This window comes from Hyla sarda, chromosome 10, assembly GCF_029499605.1.
Source record: "Hyla sarda isolate aHylSar1 chromosome 10, aHylSar1.hap1, whole genome shotgun sequence".
In the NCBI taxonomy this organism is placed as follows: Eukaryota; Metazoa; Chordata; class Amphibia; order Anura; family Hylidae; genus Hyla; species Hyla sarda.
The window spans coordinates 95289190-95305724 of record NC_079198.1 but is presented as its reverse complement, the minus strand read 5'-3'; the positions used below and the strand labels follow the sequence as shown (position 1 = coordinate 95305724).

The 16535-nt window shown below is 42.1% G+C and overlaps 1 protein-coding gene across 13 annotated transcripts in view; it reads left to right on the top strand.

The window, feature by feature from the left end:
• Positions 1 to 16535, top strand: part of AGRN (agrin) — a 537034-nt gene that overhangs the window by 380961 nt on the left and 139538 nt on the right. For all 13 annotated transcript variants that reach the window (XM_056542092.1, XM_056542091.1, XM_056542088.1 and 10 more), the window contains one exon: positions 4275 to 4481. In XM_056542092.1, coding sequence (XP_056398067.1) covers positions 4275 to 4481 — 207 coding nt within the window. The remainder of the gene's footprint in view (positions 1 to 4274; positions 4482 to 16535) is intronic.

The window sequence follows — 16535 nt, the reverse complement described above, 5'->3', positions numbered from 1 at the left end:
TTCCTATTTTTGGATGACATTTTGGTGGCTTCAGAACCAATTACCGGGTTTCCATATTTAGTTATGGTTCAGTTATGGTCTCAACATACAATGGTTTCAAATAGAATGGTCATCCTGGAACTGATTAATATTGGAACTTGAGGGACCACTGTACTTACTTGCTGCCCTTGCTTCCCAGGGTAAGATCAACACATTATTGGTGGGGAACTAAGAGTTAGGTGCTTAGTGGGCATGGCGGGAGTACCATTGAACGCATTGCTCTTCTCTTTAGTAAATGACTCCTGTGTAAACGTGTGATGTGTGGCCGACAATGAATACAGATTTTGAATTTTAAATTCATGTTTTCTCAGATCTTCCTGCATTTTAAGGTCATTTTTTTCCCTTCAATTTAATTATTTAAGTAATTGAACCACTCATCCATAGCGTAGTGAGTGATACAGTTTTGGACATCTGAGGGAAGGTGGCACCATTCTTTGTGACAATACAGCACGCAAGTCCATACAACACGACAGCCTAAACCAGTAAATCAATACCTTGCCGACACTTTACAATCTGAACAGAAGCATTTCTAACACAAAGAAAGTTTTCTTAGAGTGAAATGACACTTATGCAGTTGGGAAACATTTAAATGGAAGACTGAATTGGCACTTTACCATCGATTTGTGCGACAATAAGTGTGCTTTTAGAGATACCGAAGAAAAGAATGCAAAAGCATCATCAAACAATACAGGGCATTCATCTGTACAGACCTCTTAGATAGACTGTCTAAACCTTTCTATGAAATAGATAAAAATGTTCACTTAGACATTAAATATGTCTACGTAACTATTACAAAACAACCCGCATAACTATTACAAAATCTTAGCTGCGCCGTTTATATTGTTCCAATCACAATTGTCCTTTTGCATAATTGTCTTGCATAATGTTTGGTCAGAAGTGGCCATTCTACTTCACCATTGAGGATTTCTATTACTTTAGGATTATATTTTGCTACATTATTAGTTATAAATACATAGATGGAATGTAGTTGCTGTTTAGAAGCAATAGTTGGCTGATGGGTCTCTGACTACTAAACCATCCATATCAGAAGAGGAAGGTTAAATCAACTGTTGCCAGAAAGTTAAACAGATTTGTAAATGACTTCTATTTAAAAATCGTAATCCTTCCAGTACTTATCAGCTGCTATGTGCTCCAGAGGAAGTTCTTTTCTTTTTGAATTTCTTTTCTGTCTGACCACAGTGCTCTCTGCTGACACCTCTGTCCATGTCAGGAATTGTACAGAGCAGGAGCAAATCCCCATAGAAACCTCTCCTGCTCTGGACAGTTCCTAAAATGGACAGATGTGTCAGCAGAGAGCACTGTGGTCAGACAGAAAAAATTTCAAAAAGAAAAAAGAAATTCATGTGGAGCATATAGCAGCTGATAAGTACTGGAAGGATTAAAATTTTTAAACTTAAGTAATTTACAAATCTGTTTAACTTTCTGGCTCCAGTTGATAAAAAAAAAAATATATGTTTTCCACCGGAGTACTCCTTTAAGTGGTAAAGGGGTTATTACAACATTAAAACATATCCACTATATACAAGATAGAGGATAAGGATCTGATTGATGGGGGGTTCAAACAGTGGGACTCCCACCAATCATGGAAGTGGGTCTCCGTTGTCCACGAGTGTTGTAATTCTGAGGTCCTTTTGAGAAGAGCTGTGGCCAAGCATGCTCACTGACACTCCATTTACTTGAAGGACAAGTGATTGTGATTGGTGAGAGCCCCAGCAGTTGGACCCCCACCATTCACATACTTATCCCTACTCCTATTTGACACAAAGAAAGGAGCAATAGCTACTGAAAAAATTATCACTTTACTTAGATCATGTTTAAAATACAAAGAAATTGAAAATTCTAAAAGCATGCAAGAAGCAGCGTAGCTAAACACCCTTAAATTATAAATTGTGTATTACTAACCATATCAAAAAAGTGCATGGGGGAGATAAAGGGTCAGTATACAACTGATAACTGTATAACTGCAATAAGGTGCACTGAGGGTCTGGTACAACAGTCCTAATCCTGATCTAGTGGTACAAGAGCAATGCAAATAAATGCCACATACAACTTTCTCATTCTTCTTGTGAAGTGAGGTGAATGGGGCAGGTGTTGTAGCCAAGGGGTAGGTGTTGTTAACCCCTTCATGTTCGTAACACCAGGGTTTGAACACCTGATGTCACGAACCTGAACGGTAGCACCGCTAGTCCTAGTTTAGGCATGGGCAAATAAGAGTCCAATTCCAGGTTAGGGTTAACGGTAGGTTTACTGAGGTAGACAGATGGTAACAGTCTTTACAGCTAGGCCAGGATCGCAGCTTGCTGGGACTTGCAGTGACTTGACAGACTTTAGCACAGCCACGCTGACTATAATAGACTTGGATTGACTGAAGATAGTGACAGCAGACAGCGATGACTTGACTTACAGATTTGTGGCTGAAATTTAAGCTTGAGGCCTCCAGATGTGCTGGACACTGGCTCTGAGACGTCTGGACTGGATTTGACCTCAGGATCTAAGAGCAATGAATGATCAAAGAGAGAGAATGCAGCTCCTCCCTTCCTTATAAAGGCGGGCTGAGCAAGGAGTCCATAGGCTAGCTGCGAGTCATCTGGTGCTCTCTGGGTAACAAAACATGTGACTTTAACATATGACAACACTTATCATGTGACTAATAACCATGTGACCATATCAAAGGTCCTTTACATTCAATGTACAACTAATTACATTATGGGGGAACACTGCAGGTGAGCCCTGAGGACGTACAGGGACTCAAGCTGATAGGACTGTGGAATGATATCTTGTACCCGGACATCGCAGCTGTATGCGTATTTACAGAAATAGAGAGTCTCGTACCACTAGAACAAATAAAAATTGTCCCCTGTTCACACCTGGGTGGGTAACGTGCGTTTGATAGTGAGGGCTCACAACTCACTTAAAGTCCATATAGCAATGCAAATAAACGCCACATACAACTTTCTCGTTTTTCTTAGTTGCTTTAGTGAAAAAAATCTGGCATGGATTTACAATTTCTTTTGCAATTATTGCTAAAAGAGGAAATACAAACTAGGATAAATCACCCAAGGTGCACCTTCTGCGGACACGCTAGACACTCATCGAGCTGCAGGATATATTCAGCCCATGTCTGGGCTACCTTCAGCTGGACAACCTTCCTCTCACGAAGGGGAACAGAGTTTGCCCTGCCTAAACTAGGACTAGCTGTGCTACCGTTCAGGTGGTTCTCGGTTAAAAACAAACCCTGGTGTCACAAACACGAAGGGGTTAACAACACCTGCCCCTGGGCTACAACACCTGCCCCATACACCTCACTTCACACCCCGTGGTTTCGCCACACCGTTATAACATCACAAAATCATAGGTACAATACACTCTTCCATGTGGTGCGCCAGGGACATGCACAGACATTTTGGGGGGAAGGGGCTGAACTGAAGAAAAAGGGCACTTCCCATAATTATTTATATAAATGTCCACATAATGATGGCAGACTGCCCAGCACTACCCATGGCACTTTTAGGAGTAACATCAAAAGGGCAGTCAAGCCCTCTCTCTAGTCAACCTGTGCACGCCCCTGTGGTGCGCTAACACTGCCTGTCCCAGCCTGTCCCAGGCAGCCCACCACATAGGTGAGTGTATTGTACTTATGATTTTGTGATGTTATAACTGTATGCGTGTTTACAGAAATGGAGAGTCTCGTACCATTAGGTCAGGATTAGGACTGTTGTCCCAGACCCTCAGTGCACCTTATTGCAGTTATACAGTTATTAGTTGTATACTGACCCTTTATCTCCCCAATGCACTTTTGCATGTTTTTAGAATTTTCAATTTCCCTGTATTTTAAACTTGATCTAAATAAAGTGATTATTTTTTCAGTAGCTATTACTCCCTTTCTTTGTGTCAAATAGTTCAGTCGGAGCTATACTGTATACTAGGATAGAGAGACCCTTGGCACCATGATTACAGTGTGATTGATTTAGTGACTATGGGGACTATATATTGTGGTGTTCTGTGTCTATTATCCCCAATCCTGTGGATAAAGATGATTTTTCATCTTATGATAACTCCTTTAAGGTAAATAAAAACAACTCCTTGATGCATAACATCATGGAAACATATTAAAAACTAGGATATGTTTAATTTTTTTTTACTGAAGATAGATAAATTGAGTGCTGATCAAAAGATGTCTTATATTTGTGACCTTCTCACTTTCACTTTGCTAGATAAGTGCAAGGATGAATGTAAGCACAATGCTGTGTGCCTTAACCGTCGAGGAGTCACCCGCTGCTCTTGTGACCGCATTACTTGTGACGGCGCCTACAAGCCTGTCTGCGGGCGGGACAGCCGCACTTATGCCAATGACTGCGAGAGGCAAAAAGCTGAGTGCGTCCAGAAAACAGCCATTCCAATGAAACACAAAGGTCCATGTGGTGAGTACATCCCCCTGCCCACCTCTATTAAGTAATCCCCACAATGTACATTCCATTTATGAAGGTAAGGTTCCTAATCTCTGCTGTGTTCTTATTCTACCTACTTCCAAACAGAGCTGCAAAAAGCTTTCACATGCACACATCATGAGTTGGTGGGAGGGAAAGTTTTAGGAATAAGCGTGGGTGGGTGCTCTTCATTTCCTCTGCTTCTCCACGTGTTCCCTCTTACATATCTTCATCTCCATTACGATTCTGTATCTTACGACTTGTGTCAATGTTCTTTGACCTTTTCCTGTGCAACTCCAAGAAAACATATTGATATGTGTATCTTCTCTCATTCTTCCTAATGTCTTGCTTTCTTCTCTCTGTCTCTGTCTCTCATAGAGATGTGGGTAAATTTCAGCTGGTGACCCGATAAGGTTTGGAACCAACAGAGGATTGCCAATCCTCACTAAGTTAAAACAAAATGGTGTTAACTTTGCTAATGAAGCCTTATCCTGTTCTCTCCCTTGCTACAATGGATATACGCTCTTTTTCTTTCTTTCTCCTATTTCCAGAATTTTGGCTGCCATTATTCTTAATGCTGTCTAAGGAGAACATGCAGCTGTTACTCTTCCTTGAAAACATGGGGAGGGGGCTTGGTAGGAGCTTATAGACACAGGGTATTGCTGTGGATGCTCGCCCACATAACTGGCTGACCTGCTCAATCTAAGGCATTATGTTCTCCATTTGTGCTCCCCTTTCCCTGTATTTTGTGTCTTTCTTTTCAGCCGAGGTTCTGTGGAGTAAGGATGGATGACCCCATTGGTTGCTTTCTTCTCAATGTCTGTGAGGTCTTCAGTCTGAGGTCTGCCGTCTTAACCATGTCTCCCTCCAGACACTCATTTCTCCTTCCAACTCTTCTCCATCCACCGCTTGCTCTCATTACTGTGTGGATGAAAATCCCTCTGCTTTTCTGAGCTCGCTTCCAGGCTTCTGCACTGGTGCAGCTTGGGCTTCCACCAACCTTTTTAGCTCCTTCCTTAATCCACTTGTTTGTGTTGATTTGTTCTGTGCTTGTTGCCTGTTTATGTATTGGTGCATTGCAAAAAAAAAAAAGAACAAAACAATCCTCTTAAAATCCTCTTCTACAAATCAGACTTTAAACCATTGGTCTCAAATGGTGGCCCTACAGATATTGCAAAACTTCAACTCCCAGCATGCACGAACAGCCGCTGGCTGGGAGTTGAAGTTTTGCAACATCTTGAGGGCCACAGTTTGAGACCACTGCTTTATATCAAGAAAACACAGCCCAACACTGCGAGAAGAACCTTCCCCATAACCACTTTCCCTCCTGCTAAATTGGTTAGCATGCATGCCTGTAATTGGATGGCAAGTCTGCAATCTTCAGCTGCTGCTGTGTCATAGGAGTTGAAGTATTGTGTGTAACATTCTATAGCTGGAAAATTCAATCATATGGGCCGGTAGAGGATATTTTTTCCAATTTAAAGGCTAGGAGTGAAATCATGAGTTGACACTAGATAGTCCAATGAAGCACGTATAGCCACTACTCGTCTTTTGAGATAGTGTATTATAATAATGGTCCTTTACTACCTTCTCTTGCAGCATTTAACCCCTTAAGGACCAAGCCAATTTTCACCTTAATGACCAGAGCGTTTTTTGCACATCTGACCACTGGTCACTTTAAGCATTAATAACTCTGGGATGCTTTTACTTTTCATTCTGATTCCGAGATTGTTTTTTTGTGACATACTCTACTTTATGTTAGTGGTAAATTTTCGTCGATACTTGCATCATTTTGTGGTGAAAAATTCCAAAATTTGATGAAAAAAATAGAAAATGTTGAATTTTTCTAACTTTGAAGCTCTCTGCTTGTAAGGAAAATAGACATTCCAAATAAATGATATATTGATTCACATATACAATATGTCTACTTTATGTTTGCATCATAAAGTTGACCTGTTTTTACTTTTGGAAGACATCCGAGGGCTTCAAAGTTCAGCAGCAATTTTCTAATTTTTCACGAAATTTTCAAAATCGAAATTTTTCAGGGACCAGTTCAGTTTTGAAGTAGATTTCAGGGGCCTTCATATTAGAAATACCCCCATAAATGACCCCATTATAAAACCTGCACCCCATATTGACATTCAGAAAGTTTGTTAACCCTTTAGGTGTTTCACGGGAATGGCAGCAAAGTGAAGGAGTAAATTAAAAATTTAAATTTTTTTACACTTGTATGTTCTTGTAGACCCAATTTTTGAAGTTGTACAAGAGGTAAAAGGAGAAAAAGTCCCCCAAAATGTGTAACCCAATCTCTCTCGAGTAAGGAAATACCTCAGATGTGTATGTCAAGTGTTCTGTGGGTGCACTAAACTGCTCAGAAAGGAATGAGCGACAATGGGATTTTGAAGAGTGAATTTTGCTGAAATGTTTTTTGGGAGCATGTCACATTTAGGAAGCCCCTATTGTGCCAGAAAATATTTTGGAAACTACACCCCTCAAGGTCCAGTGATCCCTAACACCCCACAGGTGTTTGACAACTTTTCGTTAAAGCCGGATGTGTAAATGAAAAAAAAAAAAATTTTATCACTAAAGTGCTGTTTTTCCCCCCAATATTACCATTTTTACAATTGGTAATGGGAGAAAATGCCCCACCAAATTTTTAACCCCATCTCTTCTGAGTATGGAAATACCCCATGTTAGGACGTAAAATGCTCTGCAGGCGAACTACAGAGAAGGAGTCACACTTGGCTTTTGGACAGCAAATTTAGCTGAAATGGTTTTGGGGGGTATGTCACATTTAGGAAGCCCCCATGGTGCCAGAACAGCAAAAAAAAAAAACACACATGGCATACTATTTTGGAAACTGCACCCCTCAAGGAATGTAACAAGGGGTACAGAGAGCCTTAACACCCCACAGGTGTTTGATGACTTTTTGTTAAAATTGGATATGTAAATGAAAAATAAAAATTTTTCACTAAAAGGCAGTTTTTTCCCCGAAATTTTAAATTTTTACAAAGGGTAATAGGAGAAAATGCCTCCCCCCCAAAAAATAAAATAAAATTTGTAACACCATTTCTTCTGAGTATGGGCGAACTACAATGCTCAGAAGAGAAGGAGCGCCATTGAGATTTGGGAGAGGGAATTTGGTTGGAATGGAAGTCAGGGGCCATGTGTATTTACAAAGCCCCTCATAGTGCCAGAACACTGGCATGTGACCCCATTTTGGTTACTACACCCCTCACAGAATTTAATAAGAGGTGCAGTGAGCATTTACACCCCACTGACGTATGACAGATCTTGGGCTGTGCAAAAAAATTACGTGGGGCGTAAATGTTCACTGCACCCCTTAATTACATTCCGTGAGGGGTGTAGTTTCCAAAATGGGGTCACATGTGGGGGGGGTCCATTGTTCTGGCACTATGGGGGCTTTGTAAACACACATGGCCTTCAATTCCGGACAAATTTTCTCTCCAGAAGCCCAATGGTGCTCCTTCTCTTCTGAGCATTGTAGTGCACCAGCAAAGAACTTTACATCCACATGTGGGGTATGTTCTTACTCAGAAGAAATGGGGTTACAAATTTTCCTATCCCTTGTGAAAATGAAAAATTTACGGTAACACCAGCATTTTAGTGAAAATTTATAAATTCATTTTCCCATCCAACTTTAACGAAAATTCGTCAAACAGCTGTGGGGTGTTAAGGCTCACTATACCCCTTGTTACGTTCCGTGAGGGTTGTAGGGTCACACGTGGGTATTTATTTTTTTGCATTTATGTCAGAACCGCTGTACAATCAGCCACCTCTGTGCAAATCACCAATTTAGGCTTCAACTGTACATAGTGTGCTCTCACTCCTGAGCCTTGTTGTGCACCCGCAGAGCATTTTATGCCCTCGCATGTTAGTGTAAAAATGTTTATTTTTTTTACACTAACAGGCTGGTGTAGACCTCAATTTTTCCTTTTCATAAGGGGTAAAAGGAGAAAAAGCCCCCTAAAATTTGTAGTGCAATTGCTCCCGAGTACAGAAATACCCCATATATGGCCCTAAACTGTTTCCTTGAAACTGAATTAGGGATTGCACTAAATTAGGGATTGCATAGGGGTGGACATAGGGGTATTCTATGCCAGTGATTCTCAAACAGGGTGCCTCCAGCTGTTGCTAAACTTCCAGCATGCCTGGACAGTCTGTGGCTGTCCGGAAATGCTGGGAGTTGTTGTTTTGCAACAGCTGGAGGCTCAGTTTTGAAACACTGCCGTACGATACATTTTTCCTTTTTTAGGGGGGGGGGGGGGGACAGTGTAAGGGGATGTATATGTAGTGTTTTACCATTTATTTTATGTTAGTGTAGTGTAGTGTTTTTAGGGTACATTCGCACTGGCAGGGGTTACGGTGAGTTTCCCGCTAGGAGTTTGTGCTGCAGGGGAAAATTTGCCGCAGCTCAAACTTGAAGCAGGAAACTCAATTGAAATCCCTCCATGTGAATGTACCCTGTACATTCACATAGGGAGGGGGGCAAACCTCCAGCTGTTGCAAAACTACAACTCCCAGCATGCTGGGAGTTGTACTTTTTCAACAGCTGGAGGCAAACTGGTTGGAAAACCTTCAGTTAGGTTCTGTTACCTAACTCAGTATTTTCAAACCAATATGCCTCCAGCTGTTGCAAAACTACAACTCCCATCATGTACTGATCGCCGAAGGACATGCGGGGAGGTGTAGTTATGCAACAGCTGGAGGTACGCAACTACAACTCTCAGCATGCCGAGACAGCTGTTTGAGCATGCTGGGAGTTTTAGTTTTGCAAGATCTGAAGGGCCACAGTTTAGAGACCGCTGCACAGTGATCTCCAAACTGTGGCCCTCCAGATGTTGCAAAACTACAACTCTCTGGCTTCCGTAGTCTGCACCAGGGAGCCAGCCGCATGTCATCACTGCCCGCTGCCACCGCCGCCGCCGATGGTAAGTGACCTCTGGCGCCGGTCACCGACGGTTCCCCTGCTCTGAGTGGGGGAACCAAACTTAACCCCGCCCCCGATCTGCTATTGGACGGTCGCTTCTGACCGACCAATAGCAGGGGTAGGAGGGGTGGCACCCCAGCCACTGTGACCTAACCCCTATGCCTTCAGGGGGACCAGGGGTGTCTTGGACACCCTGGATCCCCCTTATTTTACAGGTCACCAGAGACCCTTATGACCCGGAATCGCTGCAAATTCCCAGTGTGAATTCACCGGCGATTTGCGGCGATCGCCAACATGGACCCCCCTGGGCATTGGCACGGGATGCCTGCTGAATGATTTCAGCAGGCATACCGTTCTGGTCCCCGCCCGGTACGCGGCGGGGATGGAAATTCCCAAGGGCGTACAGGCACCATTTACAAAGATGCAGTTAAGACAGTGGTTGTCGCTGATGTTGCACTTTCTGTTCTTTACCCTATAATGGGAGAAAATGCCCACACAGCCAATATCTGGCCTCAACAGTGACCCACCTGAATTGGGACAGAGAATGGACAGTGCTGACAGCAAGGACTTGCATCATTAAAAGGGTACTCCACTGGCCAGTGTTCAGAACTTTTAGTTCCAAACGCTGTGTGCGTGCTGCGGGGGTCGGGCCATGCCCCCTTGTGTCATAAGGACATGCCCCCTCAATGCAAGTCTATGATAGGGGGGGTGGCGGCTGTCGCGCCCCCTCCCATAGACTTACATTAAGGGGCGTGGTTTGATGGCATGAGGGGCGTGACCGACCCTCGCAGCACGCACACAGTGTTCGGAACTAAATGTTCTGAACACCAGTCAGTGGAGTACCCCTTTAAAACATTATTGGCAAGGGAATGGTGGCACGTGGGTTCATGTTTTTTATTATTTCTCTGACACAATGAGCAGTTTGTAAGGAAGTCTTGTGGTCCGTTACATGGAACCTTAGGAACTCCTAATACTGCCATATGTACCATAGGGCAAAAACAATGCCAACAATACTTCTAACTGAGAATAGCTCCATAATTATGACACGAGGAGCTCCTCTTAGGCTAGGTTCACATATACATTGGAGGCTCTGCAGATTCCATATAAAACATAGGACAATATAGGGCAGCATGCAAAGCTATTTTGTCCGATAAAATGTGACATTCCATGATGGAAGCCCAATAGACCCCAATAAAGTTAACTGAGTCCATTAGGTGCCATTGGTGTCCAGCATGCAAGGGATCTGGCACTGACCAGTGCCTTGTGTAAAAACTAGACTTCCAAGAATGGAAATTATCAGAGCAAGTGCTGAACAAGCAGGGGCTGCTGGGAGATTTCAGCTGAAGCCTGCACAAAAATGACTCTAGCTCTGGTATATAATACTGTACAGGCTGCAATTCAGGATCAGTCCTCAGGATAAATAATGCAGTGTAGTTACAACACTACTCAACTTCCATCTTTGGCGACATTTATAAAATTGTATGCTGTTATCAGAAATACTGACCTGCTGGGAGATAGCTAATGTAGCAAGCTGGGAAATTGCACTTAGCCATTTTCTCTAATGCCCAAACCTAAACAGGTTGAACGGTTTCCATATGCGGTTGAGCTGTCACGCATCAGTCACTATGTCATGTGTTACAGCTTTAGCTAAGCCCATAGCTAATGGTTCCAACTCTTCCAAATGAGAATAACACATAGACGCTGCACCCGTATGACTCCAGCACCTGTGCTTATCCCGTGATTTTCTTCCTCTGTCACACCTTGATAAAATGCTAATTCACTCTCCTATTTGTGACATTCTGTTTTTCCCAACCTGAATTGAAAGTGAAATGCAGACACATATGCTGCCACGGCGTTCATCTACCGAACACAATCGCATATAATACCTGGAACATTTTCTTCTCACCTGCAGATATTTTTAGTTGTGTTTTGTAAAGTCTATTTCTGTTTCGAGTTGGCGCAGCAGCTGTCTCTTGGTCCATATGTACACTTTCCGAGAGCTTATACAGTGTATAATATAATGCCGAAATACAATATAGTCAAATAATGTAATGATGTGCAGAATGTGTAAAGCTCATGTCAAAGGGCAAATTTATCTCTACACATCCATCCATCAGACCCACAAGATGAACAGGAGTAGAAATGTGTAGAAAATAGGAGCAGGTGAGGCTATGCCGTATGTGCTTCATAATCAGCCGGCCTCCTATGACTATGATGGATGCTCATATGGCAATGCAATAAACACTTCTGGCTCCAGAACCTGGCGCTCCTCAACTAACACATTCAAAGTATAAGAACAAAAATGAAGGATTATAAAAGGGCAGAGATATTATTGGACATGCCTCACATCTGAATTTTGTGTGGGTACAGTGCATTACCAAGATTCATTCACTGAGGTAAACAAAAGATTAAGAGAGTCATTCCTACATTATAAACATGTTGGATGATGTTTTTACAGCATCATTTTTATAGATATCATAATAAGTTTCTATCACATCATTACGTGTATGTTTTTTAGCATGGGGTTTCAGTATACAGTAAAGCTGCCAATACACGTAAGATAAACGTCAGTCGAAATGTCTGATTTTGGCCATTACAGTTGACCATAGTTTGAACACTATGGCATACTAGTCATACATGAACAATGTTCCTTTTCTAAAATGGGCACTGTCATCGTAGAGACATGTGAAACATTTTGATCAGTCGGGCCAGAGTATTGTGACATCATGACTCCGCCCCCGCGTAACGTCACCCCCCGTCCCCGCTATGCAAGTCTATGGGAGGGGTCGTCACGCCCCCTCCCATAGACTTGCATAGCGGGGGCGGTGGGTGACATCACACGGGGGCGGAGTCATGACATCACGATACTCCGGCCCCGTGGTCACCACCCGGCTGTTTGTGAGCTGGCACCGCAGCATGCAGCTCCAAAAGGTGGGTGGCGAATACAAGATTGCGGGGGTCTCCCGCGGTGAGACATCTTATCCCCTATCCAAAGGATGTCTCAGGGCTGGAGTACCCCTTTAATCTTACATATTAGCTGAAGGGATCGTTTGCAGAAATGATCCTTCGGAGAAATGATCAGCTACATTCTGGTCAAATAATGTCTTATATTTATGAGAAACTCCAAGGTCTGTATGTTAGTATTTTCAATTTGCCAATCTTATCTGTATTATATATCTAAAGGTGGTCTAGAAAGCCTATATAATCTGAAGGAATAGTTTACATTTATACATTACCTTTACTGTTTTATTATGAAGATTATACCGAAGTGTTTGGAAAAGTAGAGCAGTCCAAGACATTTTACACTCTATATACTTAAAGCGATGCTCCAGGCACTTCCGTACTAAGGCTCATTTGCTTTAGTATATGTGTAGCTTTTAGCTGATGTTCTGCTTTTCTCACACAGGGGGTTTAGTAGTCTGTACTTTACAGTCATTCTGAACTGGCTGTAAAAAATAAAATCAGCTTTCTTTCTGCATTGTTCTCCTGTTGAGCCTGTCACGGGCTTGTGTCTATACAAAGCAGCCAATCAGTGGAGGCAGATCTGCAGGGGAAGGGAGAGGACAGAAGTCTCAACCCATGAGGAGACAGGAGGCGTGTCTCAGACTACCTCAGGCTCCCTGTACGCACTATAACTAAATTGTAGTCATAGATTACAGCTCTGCACTGATCGGTAAAAAGCAGAAAAACAGCAAGATCTGAGAAAAATAAATAGCAGGGAATCGGCCCATTAGATGTGAACTTATATATATATATATATATATATATATATATATATATATATATATATTTTAGGCTCATAACTGGAAAGTGAACCTCCACCTTTAACCTCCATCCACTATACACTGTAGTTACTTGCTGAAGCAATTTAGAGGGGTGCAAAGTCCGCATCAAGATAAGTAAAATTTGTCATACTTTATTGTAATTCCTTCTTACCGAAAACCCTCAGGGGATAAAATATGTCTTATCACAATAGTGATATAAGGCATTGTAGTCTAGTACGAGTAGGTCACCGTGTCGGTAGAGAATTACATGTATGTTTTTTTTCTTTTTCTAAAGTAAAACTTGTCAATTATCCGGACAGAGCTCCTTTATTTGTCAGGAGTGCAGTTTGTGTGGAACGTGTGAGTTCAGTTCATCTGAAACACTTGGGGAACAAAGAAGCAGTAATGGGCTCCCATTCATTACAGGTAGTTACTGGGCTCCAGCAATGACACTGTGTAGTTAAAGTCGAGCTCCGGTTCAGTTAATTGCTATTAGTATTTTTTTCCTGTAGGGAACAGACGAATGTTCCTCTATTATGTTCTTGGAGAGCAGCTGGAGAGAATATGTAAAAAGGAAATATTGACTTTCAGTTCTGTCTAAAGAATTAAACCTGTCTAAAAATTGTTCCCAGGCCTGTTAGCAATGTACAATATGTCTGTACAGAGTTTCCTGCACTACAGGACAGTCTCCCACCATTGCTACCACCTTCATACCCTTTGTTATATTGATACATTATTCAACATTTTAGCCTACATTTTCTGATGGATGTAAGTAACTATCTACTGGTATTTCCATGTTAACCCACTTATGTGGCTGGAGCTACTTTGCAGAAGAGGAATTAGGACATTACTTAAAGTGTTAAAGAGTACCTATGATCAACTAAACTTTCCCTAATCCACCTCCCCATCTGTACCTGACGCTAACTATCTCTATCCCTATAAATATTTTTAGTTTATACCCCCTGTAAATACCTTATTTCTTGTATCTTTGGTAGCTCAGGTTTGAGCTGTGTATGAGGGCATGAAGTGGGCGTGGCCCAGCAGGCGCCCCTTTTGGGAGCACGCATACAGGCTTAGTAAAGTGCAGGGATGGCAGCCTCTGAGTCTCCTCCTCTCTGTTGGGCTATACACATACCATACAGAGAGGAGGAACGTTGGAGTAAAGAGCTGCCGTGCCTTGCAGGGATGTGCGCACAGCGCTCGCTCCCACATGTCTGATTGACAGACGGGAAGCTGCGCTTTAGTATGCTTTTTTGGACTCAGCCGCCAGGCCGGCGTGAGTCCAAAATCACTAAAACAGGGACTCCTAGTGAGACCCCTAGTGGCCAAAAGTTCAAACATAAAAAACACATAAAATGATTAAAAAAAATGTTTTTATAGAATCCAATTAATAAATGAATCTATATATATATATATATATATATATATATATATATATTAAACTATAAAATATTAAAAAAAAATTGATGAGAGGTACTCTTTAATGACATTAAAATTTTTGATTGGTGGGGGTCTGGGTGCTAAGACCCCCACTGATCACTAGAACTAGATAAGAGATGGGTTCCATACACTTTCTTTAAAATCAATCCCCTGCAACAATTAGATTGTGTGGAGAACAAACACTTAGCTGAGAGCTTTTCCCCATTCGTTCTAAAGATCATGAGGGTCTCAGCAACCAGACCTCCATTGATCAAAATTTTTAACATGTCTCTATGAATAAGGTTTTGTTTAACTGATAGTAGAGAGAGACCCTTGATGAAAGAACAGTCTGAGGCTGGGGCTACATGGCAATGTTGGCCACTGCATTGGCCATGCATAGAAAGATGGCAGAAATTGGGCTGCATTGCAGTTAATGTAAGTTAAGGGTAAATGGTTGTGACCACAACTAGTCAATCTCCAGAATTATATCCAGGATATAATAGAAAATCAGGGCTTGGCGCAGCACTTGTATACCACTATGCTGTTGTGTTTCATCATCACACCATAGAGAAACCTCTGTGGCCTTGTGCTGCAAAACCCCTTTAAATCATTACTGCAGACATGGTAAAAGTTTTTATCGGTCAGGGTCTTGGTGCTGATACCCCCACTCATCCCTAGATATATCAAGGAGAAGCGCATGGCAGCACCCTTCACTCTACTGCAGTGAGTTGGAGTGGGTGTTGAGGCGGGGAATGAAGCGCACTGCCTTTTCCAACAAATACTATATCAATCTTTTCAGCTGCCCCTGTTCTATAACATGATGCCTACAGAATAAACTGCACTTTTAATTTGACAGGTTCTCTTTAGGAACACAAGTTTCATGGTTACTGAGAACGGGTACAATAAGAATAAATGACTTATCCACAACATATGCGGGCCTGATTTTACTCTCCTCTCTGCCCATATGTGCTATTTTTGCAGCCCACTCATTTTCATTATTTTTAAAACACAATTATGAAATAAGATAATGAAATATCATTTCCATTCGGCAAAGGCTTGAGCCTTCATATACACATATACAGTGATCCCTCAACTTACAATGGCCTCAACATACAATAGTTTCAAGATACAATGGTCTTTTCTGGACCATTGTAACTTGAAACCAAACGCGACATACAATGCTATGGAATCTGCGAAACGTGTCGATGGCTGGAAGAACCGACCAATCAGAATGGATATTTTACTGGTAAAACCCCTGTATTCCTGAAGTGCATGCACTGACTGGTGTCTGGTAGCGCCCCCTACAGTACAGAGAGGTATTACATGTTCTGTACTGTTCTTTACCTCTGCCAGGGTTAGCTGCTTCTTTGTACATCAGTTGAGGGAGGCTCCATTTTCCTTTTTTTTTTAGGACATTACGTGTTCTGTACAGGACCCTGAAGAAGCTTCTGTCCTCTACATAGACCAGTGTTTCCCAAAGAGGGTGCTTCCAGCAGTTGCAAAACTACAACTCCCAGCATGCCCGGACAGCCGAAGGCTGTCCGGGCATGCTGGGAGTTGTACTTTTGCAACAGCTGGAGGCACCCTGGTTGGGAAATACTGAAATAGACAGTGATTTACAGCTCCCAGCAGATCTTTCTTACTTTTATATGTAAGGATTTGCTTTATCTATATTAGTTATCTACTTATTTTTGTTTAATTCTGACTTTTTCCTATTTTTGGATGACATTTTGGGGCTTCAGAACCAATTACCATGTTTCCATAGAGTTATGGCCTCAACATACAATGGTTTCAACATACAATGGTTGTCCTGGAACCAATTAATATTGTAACTTGAGGGACCACTGTATAGGTATAGGAATATATGCAGACTGGGACTAGTGATGTAATTTACATAGAAAATGATTGTGAACA